Source organism: Danio aesculapii, chromosome 24 (genome assembly GCF_903798145.1).
Source record: "Danio aesculapii chromosome 24, fDanAes4.1, whole genome shotgun sequence".
In the NCBI taxonomy this organism is placed as follows: Eukaryota; Metazoa; Chordata; class Actinopteri; order Cypriniformes; family Danionidae; genus Danio; species Danio aesculapii.
The window spans coordinates 23107562-23123377 of NC_079458.1; the positions used below are offsets into that span (position 1 = coordinate 23107562).

Consider the following 15816-nt stretch of genomic DNA (forward strand, 5'->3'; position numbering starts at 1 on the left):
TACTGAAACAGTTAAGGCGTTTTTAGAATGACCAAAACAACCTTTCAGATGTTTTACAGTGTGCTCAGCCTACTGGTTTGTCCATTCGCACACATTTTTTTATCATCACATGATCTCTTATAATAAAATCACATGACCTTTTTTAATGCACATGCTGGAATTTGTTCAGTAAAAGTGTTTCCATCGCAGTTTTCGCATTGAATAAAAATTTATCCTATTCCGTTATGCACATATGTGTTTTATGCGCATTTTCAAAATGTTTGCGCATCTTGGCGTTTCCATCAACAGTTTCTTTTAATGCACTTCTCCAAAATGCGCATAAATATAGGTGGATGGGAATGTAGCTATTGGCATACTGTGCTAACTCAATAATTACTGGTTTCCAAGGTGTTTCAAAATAACTTATTGTGTGTCCAACAATAAAAAAAGAAACTAAAACAAGTTGATGACGAGTGAAGGGTGTGTGGGAATGATTAGTTTTGAGTGAACTATCCCTTTAAGAGCATTACGCTTGCTTCAAAGCACCAATGTAAGCATGTCCGTAGTCCAGATTGTCATTCCAGGTGCATGTAGTCAAACCACCATCTGTCTCCATCAACGCACACATTGTCTTCATGCACAGTACGATGCTATAAGATCCTGGTCTTGTGTTTCTTTTTCATTTTAAAATGACGAGAGCAGCAGTCTGTATATTCCTAAACGCAATGATTTGCCTCCCGTTCAGAGAAATGGATGTTCGTCAGCTTGGCTTTGGGCCACCCTGGAGGGAACGTGAATGTAGGAAAAGCTATTACTAATTTTTAAAAAGACTCATTCTTGTGTGTTTCAGCTGCAGGAAGCCAAGCAGATGGAGAGAGAGCGGCACAGACAGCATTCTCCTGTCAGTCAGCAAGAGCCCGAGTCTCCTGGACAAAGGCACACCGAGACCCCTGGCAAAACCCTGCCAGCTGAGGCCAACGGTGGACCGGGCCATCAGGGTGGTAAAGTGGAGCAGGGTTCCCCACCGTACGAGAGTCCCGAGCCGGAGAATGGAAGTGACTTCTGTCCTGCGGAGAACGAGCAGACCGAGGCTGACCAGGCCACCGCTGCAGCACAAAGTAAAGAGAGATTCTTTAGAGCTTCAGTGTGCCATGTTTATGGAAATGAGTATGCTATGATTTTTTAGACATTGGTGGAATATTCTAGTGTGATATTGCTTTTCACATTTGTCTGTTCTCTTGGTTGGGGTTTTTAATAAGTGTATTTTTAATTTTTTAATCATTTTTATGAAAAATACATTTGAAAAATCTGACCCTGGACCACGAAACTAGTCTTAGGGCGCACTCACACTATGCTATCCAAACCGTGCCAGGCGCATTTCTCGGTTCGTTTCACAAGTGTGAGTACTCTGAATGAGGCCCAGGCACGGTTCAATTGGCCGGCCCTGGTCCGGCTGGAAGAGGTGTGCCAGAACGCAGTTCACTTGGGCTTTGGCGCGGTACGCTTGTAGTGTGAGTGCAAAGCGTGCCTGAGCACAAAACTAAAGATGCGACGACGTCACATTTAAGAGATTGTTTCAAATGAATTTATTAATCATTCTTAATGAATGCAAACTGTTTATTAAAGACACAAACCCCTCGCTGCACCTTCAGCAAACCTCCTAATACGTGCAACCCAATGTCTTTTATGATAATTTATGAGCATCAAGTCATAGATCTGTTCAGCAAAATATTTGACTGCATCCCAAATGACTAAGGGTGCTGTCACATCTGTGATTTGGTTCATTTGGTATGAACCAAGGGCAAGAAATAATACATATTAGCATTTTTCTGCCATTTTGGGTCCTTTTCACACCACACTGATTGCTTTGGTCCAAACCAGTTAAAAATGCAAAATGCTCATTACTCATTGGCCAGATGTTATTGAGCGTGTTTCCTACACTGCTTTTCCATTGGTCAGAATTAATGTGCGGGAAAATGCCAATGGAACTCCCACAAGTAAGCAAGACACAAACTTGGCAGACACAAAATGCCGATTTTTACTATGGAGGGACGACTGCGCTGGCTGATTGAATCCCTGGTCATAGTATACTATATAGTTTGTATACATCACCTTAGACAAACTATACATTTTGAGATTAAAGTGCGGCCATGGCTGGAAAATGATGTTTCAATGCATTGCAAACGGCAGCTGGATTAGTCCAAGAAGGTGCAGTACTTTTTGCAGTTAGGTCTGTTTTAGTTCTTATCATGTTCTCACTACAAACGAACTGCTCCTCCAGGGTTTGTTTGAAAACGTACTGAGACCACCTCTTCACTCGAGTGCGATTGCTACATTCACACCTGCCCAAACAAACAGCACCAAGAACTAGATAAGGCTGGTGTGAAAACACCCTAAAATGATATATTTGACTCTGTGTCACTGCATCCCAAACAACTAAAGCGATATAACTAAAGCAATGTCCACTGTGCTGAGCGAGAGCGCTTCTCTTCTAATAAACTGAACAGTTACATCGTCGATGACGTAAGCGTGCTCTGGTTCAAAAGGCAAAACCCAGTGTAAGTGCAGGCCGTCAGGGGATAGGGGAGGGGGAACAATTGCGCTTCGGCACTGTTCAAAGCAACTGTACCTAGTGTGAGAACGCCCTTATGTTGCACAGGTATATTTTTGGTAATTTTGGCAATCATTGTATGGATTTTTCTTTCTTTTTTTCGCCAAAAATCAATAGGGTATTAGGTAAAGATACAGTGCTCAGCGTATACAAGTACACCCCTCCCAAATCTATCTTTCAAATTCATATTTTTAATAGGAAGCTATACAATATTTGTGCATATGCATTAAATTATTCATTACTGAAACTAAATCTGGAGCTTATCTAACAAAATAACTTGATTTAATGATCCAAAAACTAGTACACCCAAATTTATGTTATAGAAAAATATTAAATTCTAATTTATTCAATTCACATTTGTATAGCGCTTATACAATGTAGATTGTGTCAAAGCAGCTTCACATAAAAGGTCATAGTAAATTGGAACAGTGTAATTCAGTTTGTATTGTTTAAGTTCAGTTCAGTTTAGCTCAGTTCAGTGTGGTTTAATAATCACTACTGAGAGTTCAAATATTGAAGAGCAAATCCAACGATGCGCAGCTCTATAGATTCTGAACCATGCAAGCCAGTGGCGACAGTGGAGAGGGAAAAAAAACTTCACTAAATGGCGAAAGTGAAGAAAAATAACCTTGAGAGAAACCAGGCTCAGTTGGGCACGACCATTTTAATTTCTCCGCTGGCCAAACGTCTCGTGCAGAGCTGCAGTCTCAGTGGCGGAGGCTGGAAGCTGGCCTCAGCGAAGACTCGTCTGTCTCTGGAGCGTCACAGGAATCAGTCTCATGTTCTCCACTCTTCCATGACCACCACAGTAGCTGCTCAGAATACGGCCTGGTCCAGGATATGGAAACCTTGGGATCATCTCATCGTTGGTCTTGGATCGAATCAGTCACTCTGCATAGTCTGAGGGCCTTGGGAAGAGTATCCCCAGGTGGAAATGGAGAATAAAGAAAATAATTAGCGTAGCTGATGTTCACAGTGTATATCAACAAGATGCAGAACCTGTATGGAAGCCCGCTAAGTGGTGCACTGAGTGTATGCTTTACTGAACAGATAGGTCTTTAATCTAGTTTTGAATTGGGAGAGTGTGTCTGAGCCTCGGACGTTATCAGGAAGGCTATTCCAGAGTTTAGGAGCTGTAAATGAGAAGGCTCGACCTCCTTTAAAAAGGGAAAAATCAAGAGAAGCAAAAAAAAAAATAAAAAGAAAAACATTTTGCTTGAATTTAATTGTATTATTTTTCACCAAAGATATTTGGTGACTAAAATGTTATTTTAATAAATATATCTGTTTAATAAATCTGTTTGGTTTAAATGCACCAAAATACATTACTTATATTCACTGAGAAATGGATAAAAATATTAATAGTCAAAATGGGCTGTACTCAATTATGCTGAGCACTGTATTTTGTTAATTTCCTAATGTCAATATATCGAAACTCATTTTTTTATTTGTAATGTACGTGGTTAAACACTTTACTGCTTCACTCAACATTTAGATTGTTTTGAACTCTCAGATTTTCAAATATTTGTAGCGTAGCCAAATATTGTCTATCCTATGCCTTTTTTCAGCTTTCGGGTTATATAGAAGTCTTTTTTTTACATTTTATAAAAAGACACTAATGACTGGTTTTGTGGCCCAGGGACATATGATGAAGCTGTGCCTGTCACAGGGTAAAAAATAAAGAAATAAAATGTGATCATAACTTTCTCACAATTTTCTCTCTTCGCATTTATAGATCTCGATTCTGAGAAATGGTCAGTTTTGTAAGATAAAAAGTTTCAATTACATAGTTACAATTAAAAATCATGAGATTCAGACTGATTTTTCCTGAACAAATTCCAGCATGTGCATTAAAAAAGATCATGTGATTATTATAAGAGATCATGTGATGATAAAAAAATGTGTGTGAATGGACAGAACGATTCTGAGGAAAAAAAGTCTGAATTGTGAGCTGACATGTCTTATTGACAGTTCACCTAAAATGACATTTCTGTCATTGTTTACATTCTTTTTTTATTGAAAGACCAGGTAACTAAAACGTTGGTCAAAAAAAAAGTCATCTAACAGTTTCAAAATACAAACGTCATAACTCTCTATACATGTGTGCCGAGTTATAAACCAAAATAGACATTGAATGAGTTCTTCCTAACATGGGATTCAATTTAGGAGCAAACCACTCGGTTAATATGGACTCAGTTTATAACCCTTTTTTGGGGGTGATCTTCTAAATTTTGTTTACCTGCTCTTTCAGTGGAAGAACAGAACCCTTTGATGATTCATTAATTTATATTTTCACGTCTCACAGGTTTAAAACAGATGTTAATGAAAAATGTGAACAGAGTTTTTTTTTTCCATTAGGTGAGCAATCTTTATAAGTTAGTGTCACCATTTTTAGTTGGTCTCCCTCCTTGTGACTCTGCTAGACACAGACAAGCATCTCTAATTTCTAGTCATTATTTGTTAATTGTGGATTTAGGCTTGACATCAGAACAGATAAGATGTCCTCTAATGATGTGACTGGAAAACTGTGTCAGTGTCTCTCAGTCTTACGTAAGTTTAATAGCAGCACTTTCCGTTTGACGATCACCCAGTTACAGGCAGTGTGGAGTCCCCATTTGATAACACTTATTATGGTGATACTGCAGGCAAAAATGTATAGTTTTGATATTTTGCACTTCTTGTCTTATTACATATATCAGCCTCATTTAAAAAGAACATCAAAAATGGACTTTTAAGTGTTTCTTTTGTCAATTTGAGTCTGCATATTTTTAAGGCGATTTTCACTAAATATTTCAAATGTTTTCATATCTATGTTCTGAAGATTGTTTGTCTGAAGATTGATTGTACTGATGCACATGTTTATAGATCTTTATATTTTATTCTACAAAAATATTTTTTTTCTGATTTATGGGTGTTTTGTGTTAGAAACTTATGCAAGTGCATAACTTATGCAGTGCATAATTTTATTAAATAAAGCCTTATTTGCATATATAAATAAACATTTAAAAATGTAATAAAAATGTTTGCTCTCATTAGTATAATACATTAAGTGGGTAAGCGTGATAACTTTTAGTTTGTTAGTTGGTTGGTTGGTTGGTTGGTTGGTTGGTTGGTTGGTTGGTTGGTTGGTTGGTTAGTTAGTTAAGTAAACTATTTAAACACATTTAAAATACATTTAAAATGCATAATAAAATATTTGCATTCATTAAGTGGGGAAGCATGATGATAACTTGGTTGGTTGGTTGGTTAGGTAAAGTGGGGAAACATGTTAGTTAGTTAGTAGTTAGTTAGTTAGTTAGTTAGTTAGTTAGTTAGTTAGTTAGTTAGTTAGGTAGGTAAACTATTTAAATACATTTAAAATGCATTTAAAAACTTTTAATAAATATTTGCATTCATTAATAGAATACATTAAGTGGGGAAGCATGATGATAACTTGGTTGGTTGGTTGGTTAGGTAAAGTGGGGAAACATATTGGTTGGTTGGTTGGTTAGTTGGTTGGTTAGTTAGTTAGTTAGTTAGTTAGTTAGTTACTTAGTTAGTTAGTTAGTTAGTTAGTTAGTTAGTTAGTTAGTTAGTTAGTTAGGTAGGTAGGTAAACTATTTAAATACATTTAAAATGCATTTAAAAACTTGTAATAAAATATTTGCATTCATTAATAGAATACATTAAGTGGGGAAGCATGATGATAACTTGGTTGGTTGGTTGGTTAGGTAAAGTGGGGAAACATGTTGGTTAGTTAGTTAGTTAGTTAGTTAGTTAGTTAGTTAGGTAGGTAAACTATTTAAATACATTTAAAATGCATTTAAAAACTTGTAATAAAATATTTGCATTCATTAATAGAATACATTAAGTGGGGAAGCATGATGATAACTTGGTTGGTTGGTTGGTTAGGTAAAGTGGGGAAACATGTTAGTTAGTTAGTTAGTTGGTTAGTTAGTTAGTTAGTTAGTTAGTTAGTTAGTTAGTTAGTTAGTTAGTTAGTTAGTTAGTTAGTTAGTTAGTTAGTTAGTTAGTTAGTTAGTTAGTGGAAACTGGTGGAATTTAAAAAGGTTTCTTTTCTAGCCTAATGTATAGAAAACATCTAAGAGTTTCTTTTGTCACACTGGCAATTTGAGTCTGCTTGGTTAGTTGGGCCACCCTGGAGTTGATTAGTTAGTTGGTTATTTGATTTGTTGGTGAGTTTGTTAGTTAGTTAAACATTAAAAAACTTGTAATAAAAATATTTGCATTCATTAATATAATACATTAGTGTGGAAGCATGATGATAACAGTTAGTTAGTTAGTTAGTTAGTTAGTTAGTTAGTTAGTTAGTTAGTCAGTCGGTTAGTTAGTTAGTTAGTTAGTTAGTTAGTTAGTTAGTTAGTTAGTTAGTTAGGTAGTTAGGTAGATAGTTAGTTAGTTAGGTAGGTAGGTAGGTAGGTAGGTAGGTAGGTAGGTAAACTATTTAAATACATTTAAAATGCATTTAAAAACTTTTAATAAAATATTTGCATTCATTAATAGAATACATTAAGTGGGGAAGCATGATGATAACTTGGTTGGTTGGTTGGTTGGTTAGGTAAAGTGGGGAAACATGTTGGTTGGTTGGTTGGTTGGTTGGTTAGTTAGTTAGTTAGTAGTTAGTTAGTTAGTTAGTTAGTTAGTTAGTTAGTTAGTTAGTTAGTTAGGTAAACTATTTAAATACATTTAAATTCATTTAAAAACTTGTAATAAAATATTTGCATTCATTAATAGAATACATTAAGTGGGGAAGCATGATGATAACTTGGTTGGTTGGTTGGTTAGGTAAAGTGGGGAAACATGTTGGTTGGTTAGTTAGTTAGTTAGTTAGTTAGTTAGTTAGTTAGTTAGTTAGTTAGTTAGTTAGTTAGTTAGTTAGTTAGTTAGTTAGTTAGTTAGGTAAACTATTTAAATACATTTAAAATGCATTTAAAAACTTGTAATAAAATATTTGCATTCATTAATAGAATACATTAAGTGGGGAAGCATGATGATAACTTGGTTGGTTGGTTGGTTGGTTGGGTAAAGTGGGGAAACATGTTAGTTAGTTAGTTAGTTAGTTAATTAGTTAGTTAGTCTAGTTTAGTTAGTTAGTTAGTTAGTTAGTTAGTTAGTTAGTTGGTGGGTCGGTCGGTCGGTCAGTTAGTTAGTTAGTTAGTTAGTTAGTTAGGTAAACTATTTAAATACATTTAAAATGCATTTAAAAACTTATTAACATTCATTAATAGAATACATTAAGTGGGGAAGCATGATGATAACTTGGTTGGTTGGTTGGTTAGGTAAAGTGGGGAAACATGTTGGTTAGTTAGTTAGTTAGTTAGTTAGTTAGTCGGTCGGTCGGTCGGTCGGTCGGTCGGTCGGTCGGTCGGTCGGTCGGTCGGTCGGTCGGTCGGTCGGTCGGTCGGTCAGTTAGTTAGTTTCTTTTCCAGCCAAATGTGTAGACAACATCTTAGAGTTTACTTTGTCACACTTAGCAATTTGAGTCTGCTTTAATCAGGTTTTAATTACAATAAATTTTGAGGCAAATTTCACCAAATTTCTCAGATTTATTAATATATATATATATATGTTCTAAATGTTTATTATGGCAGTATGTTTATACATTTTTAATTATGCCTAATTTGCATATATGCAATAACAAAAAACATGTAATAAAAATGTTTGCTCTACTTAATGTAAATCATCAACTGGGGAAGTGTGATTGTAACTGTTAGTTTATCTTATTCACCTGCAGTGTATTGCCTTAAACTTGCATTGGGAAACTGATGGATTTAATTTGTCTAGTCCATGTTATTAAAAGGATAGTCTTTCTATCGCACTATGAATGACTGACTTGACAGAATCTGAGTCTTAAACATGCTCTGCTGTGTTTTTTAGGTGCAGCAGAGCATGCCACTGAAGCCAGCGAGGAGGATGAAAGGCAGAACTATGAAGAGAAGGCGCAGGAGATTGTGCAGAGCATTTTGCTAGAAGTGGTGAACACAGTGGCTGGAGGTGAGTTGTGTGTCTCTGAGAAGCTTAAAAAATGAGGAGTCACATTTTCATTTGGATTTATATCTTAAAATTGTTTAATACTATTACAATTTTTTTATTGCTTTTGAAAAAGTTGCTTTCACAAATATTATAGGTAAACTAAAACCTTAACTTAAATCACTAGGAACATTTTGTTACCGTGAGGTGCATTTGATAACAATAGTCTGGGTTAACTAACAGTGATCGGTTTTTATTCATCTTTCTTGATGTTAGCTCATTCACTCATATTTACCAAATTTCTTTTTTATTTATTTTACTGTCCTTGAATGAACAAAACTAAAGCTTAAATTAAAATTAGTCAAATGGCCATGGATAAAATAAACAAAAACAAGCTCAATTTAATAGCCAGTAATAAAAGCTACAGCAAGATCTTAAAGATATTAAAATAGCACTGGTTTTACATGCTAAACTACGGAGACCCAGGAGGGAAGTGATGGTGGGGGAAAAAAACGGGTGGGGGAAAAAACTGGGTGGGAGGAAAAAAAAACATGTTTTGCAACGGAATGCAAAGAGGTTTTACGTTTCCTCACAAAACTGTTGTTCCACAGTTCCTGTTCACTTCATCACTTCATCTGTCACTTCATCTCCCGTTTTTGCCAGGATTCTCCTCTATTTTGCCATTCTATCCCGCTACCATCCTATCATTTAGTATTTTCCCATATTTCTCCCTTATTTTTTATCTTGAAAACATGTTGAAATTAAATAAAAATGTCTGCATTCACTTTCTTCCCATGAAAGCTGTGCGTCGATCATCGCCCTTCATATGCAACCTCTGAATCAGTGAATGCATGTATAAGCGCTGACTGACAGACACGCTCCATATGATAACCTGATCCCTGATCAGCTTCTGTACACACGTCATTTAAAGGGACACCTGTTATCAACCATGTGAAGAGCAGCAAATTAATCTCTCATTTTGTTTTGTTTGATAACAGAAGTCTCACTGTAAGAATCCACAGATCTATAATGAAAGCATTCAATTACTTTCATAACTGTTTGTGCTCATTTAAGAAAAAATTAGTTGAGTTTAAAATAAAATGCGCAGGATGGATATGTTTACATATTAATCCAGAAAGACAAACAAAAAGCGCTCAGGGGTAACTCAAATATTTGGTCGGTGCTCTTTGGGTAAGGGATTCATCAACACAACAACAGAAATTAGTCTTGAATCTCAAAGTGTCCTGCACTTCAGCTCCTCTTTAAATGACGTGTACAGAAGCTGACCTGGAATCAGATTATCATACAGAGCGCGTCCGTCAGTCAGCGGTTTATACTGTACATGCATTCGCTGATTCAGAGGTTGCATGTGAAGGGTGATGATCGACGCACAGCTTTAATAGAAAGAAAGTGAATGCAAACATATTTATATTAATATCCACATGCTTTCAAGATCAAAAATATGGGATAAATATGGGAAAATACTTAATGATAGGATGATAGCAGAATAGAATGGTAAATACGGGAGAATCCTGGCCAAATTGGGGGGTTGAGAGGTGAAGTGATGAAGTGAACAGGAAGTGTTTGTGGAAAAACAGTTTTGTGAGGGAACGTATAACATTATTGCGTTCCCTCGCAAAACATACTTGCGAGATAACGCAAAACATCTTTGCATAAGAACACACAAACTTTAAAAATATAGATTTTCCTATGACCCATATCCAATCCCCATCATCCTATTTTCTTCCACCCATTTTTTCCCTACCATCACGTCTTTTCTGGGTCTCCGTACTAAACAAGTCTGAGTTAAGAAAAATTAAAGATTAATGATTTAAAAAAAAACATTATAAAATAATAGAATTAAAAATTGAATAACTAAAATGGAAAGGAAAATACAAATCTAAAATGCAAATTAAATAAAAAATATATTTACAAAATTATTTATTACAAAACAGATTTACAACAAAAAAACTTTAATGAAAATGTAAAAATATAGAACTAATTGTATAATAATTAATGAAAACTAATTGAATTGTACTACATTAGTATCTCAATGATATTAAAATAACACTGCTGTCATTTTATAACCAAGACTGGATTTAAAAAATGAAGCTTTGTAAGGTTGATTTAGTTGATTTTAGATGCAATTAATATTGTGATATTTTAATTTAAATTATACTTTTGAGTTTTAAACTAAATTAAAATGTAATTTATTTCTATAGATATGAAGTTTTTTTTTAGTAATAGTACATTTTTAGAAATAGTAAACAAAACAAATAAATACTAATTTTGAGTTTACTGTCCTTTAAGAAACGTGTTTGTTACAGAAGTGAAGCAAGCCATGAGGGTGAGGCTGAGTCTGCTGAGGTCAGTCCAAACTCTCTTGAAGAGGAGGGAGGCTTGAGCAGCGATAGCGAAAATGTTCATGCCAACGGCATCCCTGGCACACCCATCTCCGCGAGCTTCACCCCATCCCTGCCCGACGACAGGCTGTCTGTCTCCTCCAATGACACTCAGGTACCAGCTTACACTTTTGCCTTTAAATAGATCATGGCATGAGAAATCAGATTGTGACATATAAAATGTCATTTTGTCCATTAAACGTTCTACAAGTTTCAATATTAAAGGCATCCTCCTCATTATTGACAATCATTGATCATATATCTTACTTTGATTATATACTTCGATGATAGTCTAACCAAATCTAATGGCTACATCCAGCAGAATAGCGAACCATGTCATAAAGCATGAATCATCTCAGACTGGTTTCTTGAACATGACAATGACTTCACTGTACTCAAATGACCTCCACAGTCACCAGATCTCAATCCAATAGAGCACCTTTGGGATGTGGTGGAACAAGAGATTTGCATCATGAATGTGCAGCCAACAAATCTGCAGCAACTGTGTGATGCTATCATGTCAATATGGACCAAAATCTCTGAAGAATATTTCCAGTACCTTGTTGAATCTATGCCACGAGGGATTAATGCAGTTCTGAAAGCAAAAGGTGGTCCAATTCGGAACTAGTAAGATGAACCTAATAAAGTGGCCGGTGAATGTATATTTATATTGAATGCAACCTGTATTAAGTATTTTAAACTGACGTTATCTCACTTTGGAAATAAGTACATTATGCATATGGTCTGTGTGAGCATACAATGATTGAAAAAACATTAAGTCTTTAATTTGATTTTAAAACTATTTTGCTATTAAACACAAAGATATTCACATATTATATATTTATTTTACTCTCCTGCTTTATTTGTGGCTCCTGTATCTGCTTAATAGACCAATTGTATGCTCTTTTTTTTATGGTTGTTGCATGTTATGTGCGCCAGATGATAGCGAATGTTCCAGCAGTTAAATTTGATTGTCACAACATGATCATTTCTCCTTCAGGAATCGGTAGCCACCTCTGGTCAAGCACCAGGCGCAAAGTTTTCCCACATTCTCCAGAAAGATGCGTTCCTGGTGTTTCGTTCCCTCTGCAAACTCTCCATGAAGCCTCTTTCGGATGGACCGCCTGATCCCAAGTAAGCCTGTCATTCTAAATTAAACATCTGACTCCAGACAAAAGGAATTGTTTATTTGTTGTACCAAATGCTGTGGCAAAAAACGTCTCCAGGCAGGGTGCATTATAGTTTAATGCATTTTTTCCCCATTTGCTCCTCGCTAATATGACATTAGATATATTTTTCGAGCAAGAGTGTTGACAGCATCAGGCATTGTCCTTTAGCAGGTGAATAGAGCTGTCAGAGGCCAAGAGACATGTTCGTCCCCATCATTTGAAAAGAAAGAGAGCCATTCATTCTAGTGTGTCTTCAGGGCAGTGATGCAGGAAGCTGGTTTTCAGTGCTATTGATCACTCTTTGTCAAATGGACCAGGACCTGTTGACCCCTCTTGATTTACATCTGGGCTGGACTTAGAATCAGTTATTTATAGTGGTGCACACTGGGGGAAGCAGCTTTGTTGTTGTTATTGTAAAAACAAGATCGTGGGGCATGTTTGATACTTTAAATCTTGTGCTCTATTGAGGAGCCAGAGCACTTTTTTTTAAGGGATCTTGTGGTTATTTTGGTAATAAAAATCACAGGCTGGAAAAATCCCATGGGTTTTTATTGAAGTTGTTTTATTAAAGTATCTATAAGCAGTCCAAGCAGGCACAGGACGTCAACATTGCATCAGATTGACACTGTTCCCCAACGTCGTGGGAAGTCGCATTTTGGGTGGAAATTAAAATCGGGTTGATATCAGAACCCAATGTCAGACCAATGTCAGTGTTCAACATTGGACAAATGTTATATTTTGGTTACTTTCCAACGCTACCTAAAACAACCAAATATTAATGGCTACTGATGTCACACCTGACGTTGTGTGGACGTTACCAATATGTAGTCTATCAGACGAATTTGGTTTCCATATCTGACGAATTTAATGTCAGTATTTGACATCAGTATGACATTAGTTTAATATGTTGGCTCGACGCTGGATTTTGGTCACTTTACAACACAACCTAAAATCAACCAAATATCAATGTCATTTCACAATCGTTATTGGACATCGAAACAACATTGTCCTAAGGCTGGTTATACTTGCAGTAACCAGCAGACATGTAACAACTTTAATCATAAGGTTAAAACAACATATGGAGCTCCTTCACGGACTTTGATACTTGTAAATACTCGCTCTATTGGGCTTGCGGCTCTCTGCCACAGCTACCAAGCTGACTAATCACAGAGCTTGCGCTACGTATTGTTGTGATGTGTAGTTAAATTTTTTTAAGGTGTGCATCAGCCGCGGTGAGGTGAGGGTTGTGCGACCACGTGAAGGCTGTGCTGGACCATACATGTGAGCTTGATGCAGAAGTATAAATCAGCCTTTAGGACAGTGGCTAGACACTGAATTTTGGTCACCTGACATCATGACTTAATCTAGCCTAATATTAAAACGTCTCTTATGATGTTGTGTGCCTGCTGGGGTCCCTTTGTTAACAAATTTGTACAGTTTTAGGAGCTGATGAAAAACCTGTCATTGCATATGTTGTTTTTATTTATATATATATATATATATATATATATATATATTATATATATATATATATATATATATATATATATATCTATATATATATATATATATATATATATATATATATAGTTCAGCAAAAACCTCTAAGTGCCTCTTGAGTTTTACTCTACAATGAACATTTTTCTCTGCCTCTTGTTATTATGTTCAGTTATTTCATGTTAATATTGATGAAAATAATCAATTCTTTGCCATAACAGTGAAATTACTGAACCAAGACAAAAGAAAATGCAAATTTTAGAAAAAAATTTCAGATGGCACTTTTATGTTGCACTGTATGTATGTTTCTATGTTGTTGTTTTTTATTTTATTTTATATCAAATTGAATTAATTTTTATTTTTATTTTTTCGAAAAACTAATTTGAATAGTTTTTTAAAGCCAGCACTACTCAGTGATTCTGATTTTGTTTCTTCAATAATTTTAATTTTAAAATTAATATTATTATTAATTATTATTTGCAGTCTTATAATCGAATAAATCAGATAAGACCCTTCATCAGTGTGGAATAAACTTTTCTTAACCCTCAAAATGCATTTTGAGTCATTTTGACCTGAAAAATATGCATAAAAATGTTTAACAAAAAGCATAGGTTTTTATAATGGAATAAAACTTCCCAAATACTTTAAGACATATACTTTCAAAGATGTTTTACAATCATTTTAAAAGATATTATCATTTTAAATAAGAATATTTCATTCATCATTTTACTTTAGTCTAATATATTTATCCTCCCCATATCTAACACACTACTAGGAGTTTCTTTTGTTTGTTTGTTTTTGCTCTACATATTAATGAACCATAATACCATGTAAAATGATTTAATCTGAAAGTGAAGGTTCTAAAAGCATAATGATTTATTTTGTTTAAAAGCTTTTCATAATATTATGCTTGCATTAGATTTTTCGATAATTTTTGAGCCCTCATGAGTTATAAACCTAATGTATGTAATGAATAATCACCTAAGCAAAATTCATTTCACTTGATTGACTCATCTCCCTCCAGCATCCCTATGAGCTGCGGTCCAAGGTCCTCTCTCTGCAGCTCCTCCTGTCCATCCTGCAGAATGCTGGACCCATTTTCAAGACTAACGAGATGTTCATCAACGCCATCAAGCTAGTACCTGTGCGTAGCACTGTCTAAAAAACGGCGTCTCCTCCGTCCCCGAGGTGTTCGAAGCTGTCGCTGTCCATCTTCCTCACCCTCCTGTCCAACTTCAAGACACATCTCAAGATGCAAATCGAGGTGCCTGAACTCTGTTCCCCCTTGAATCATAACGTGTCTTGCCCTGATAGCATCAGTCTGCAGAGCGTCTGGCTGACAGGCTGAATTTATTTGAGCCATGCTTTAAAATGAAAGCTTATTATTCTGCCTCTATCTCTATGTCTGTTTGTGTGTATGGCTCATTCCAGATGAGTGGGTTAGGGATTATTGTTTGCAGTGTTGTGTAGTTAAAGGGATAGTTCACCCAAAACTGAAGATTCTGTCATCATTTACTCAGACTTTACTTGTTCCTGTTTGAGTTTCTTAGGCCCCGTTTACACTGCCAGTTAAATGTGACCCAATTCCGATTTTTGCTCATATGTGACACAGATGGGATCTGTTCTATGACCATGTAAACACGAAAAAAACGCATAAAATCTGAAATTCCGAGATCGATTTTAGGCCTCCTTCATATGTGGAAATAAGTCAGATACAATCTGATATGTGACAATGCAACTATCACATAAACAGGCAGATCGGATTTATTGAGGTATAGAAGGAAGAGCATGTGTGGAGACGCCGACGCTGTAAACAACCACAACAGAGAAAACATGGAGGAGGAGGAAGGTGGTATGTGGACAAGCTTTGACACTGCCTATCAAACGCTGGTTTGCTCATCCTAAATTTCAGACCCACTGCTCTCATTAAAGCCTGCCACAATTGTCGCCCACCAGATCTCTCTTGTACCCACAAATTCCTCTGAATGGTGGAGGACAACATATATAAACTGTAGGCGCAAGCTGCGATGGCGGCCATTTCGAACTTCGCATATTTCGCAGAGCTAAAACAAGACAATTTCTTCAATCGTGGCTAGCGTGGAGCAGATGCTGGAACCTGGCTTTACACATGTGCAACGTCGTAAATTGTATGGCAAGTGTAAACACATGAATCAGATATGGGTCACAA

At 35.9% G+C, this 15816-nt stretch overlaps 1 protein-coding gene across 1 annotated transcript in view; it reads left to right on the plus strand.

Moving 5' to 3' along the window:
• arfgef1 (ADP-ribosylation factor guanine nucleotide-exchange factor 1 (brefeldin A-inhibited)) overlaps nt 1-15816 on the plus strand; it is a 130981-nt gene that overhangs the window by 64449 nt on the left and 50716 nt on the right. Inside the window, 9 exon segments of the mRNA XM_056450201.1 lie at nt 830-1097; nt 8468-8584; nt 10072-10075; nt 10891-11077; nt 11963-12100; nt 14653-14766; nt 14768-14788; nt 14790-14825; nt 14827-14895. Coding sequence (XP_056306176.1) covers nt 830-1097; nt 8468-8584; nt 10072-10075; nt 10891-11077; nt 11963-12100; nt 14653-14766; nt 14768-14788; nt 14790-14825; nt 14827-14895 — 954 coding nt within the window.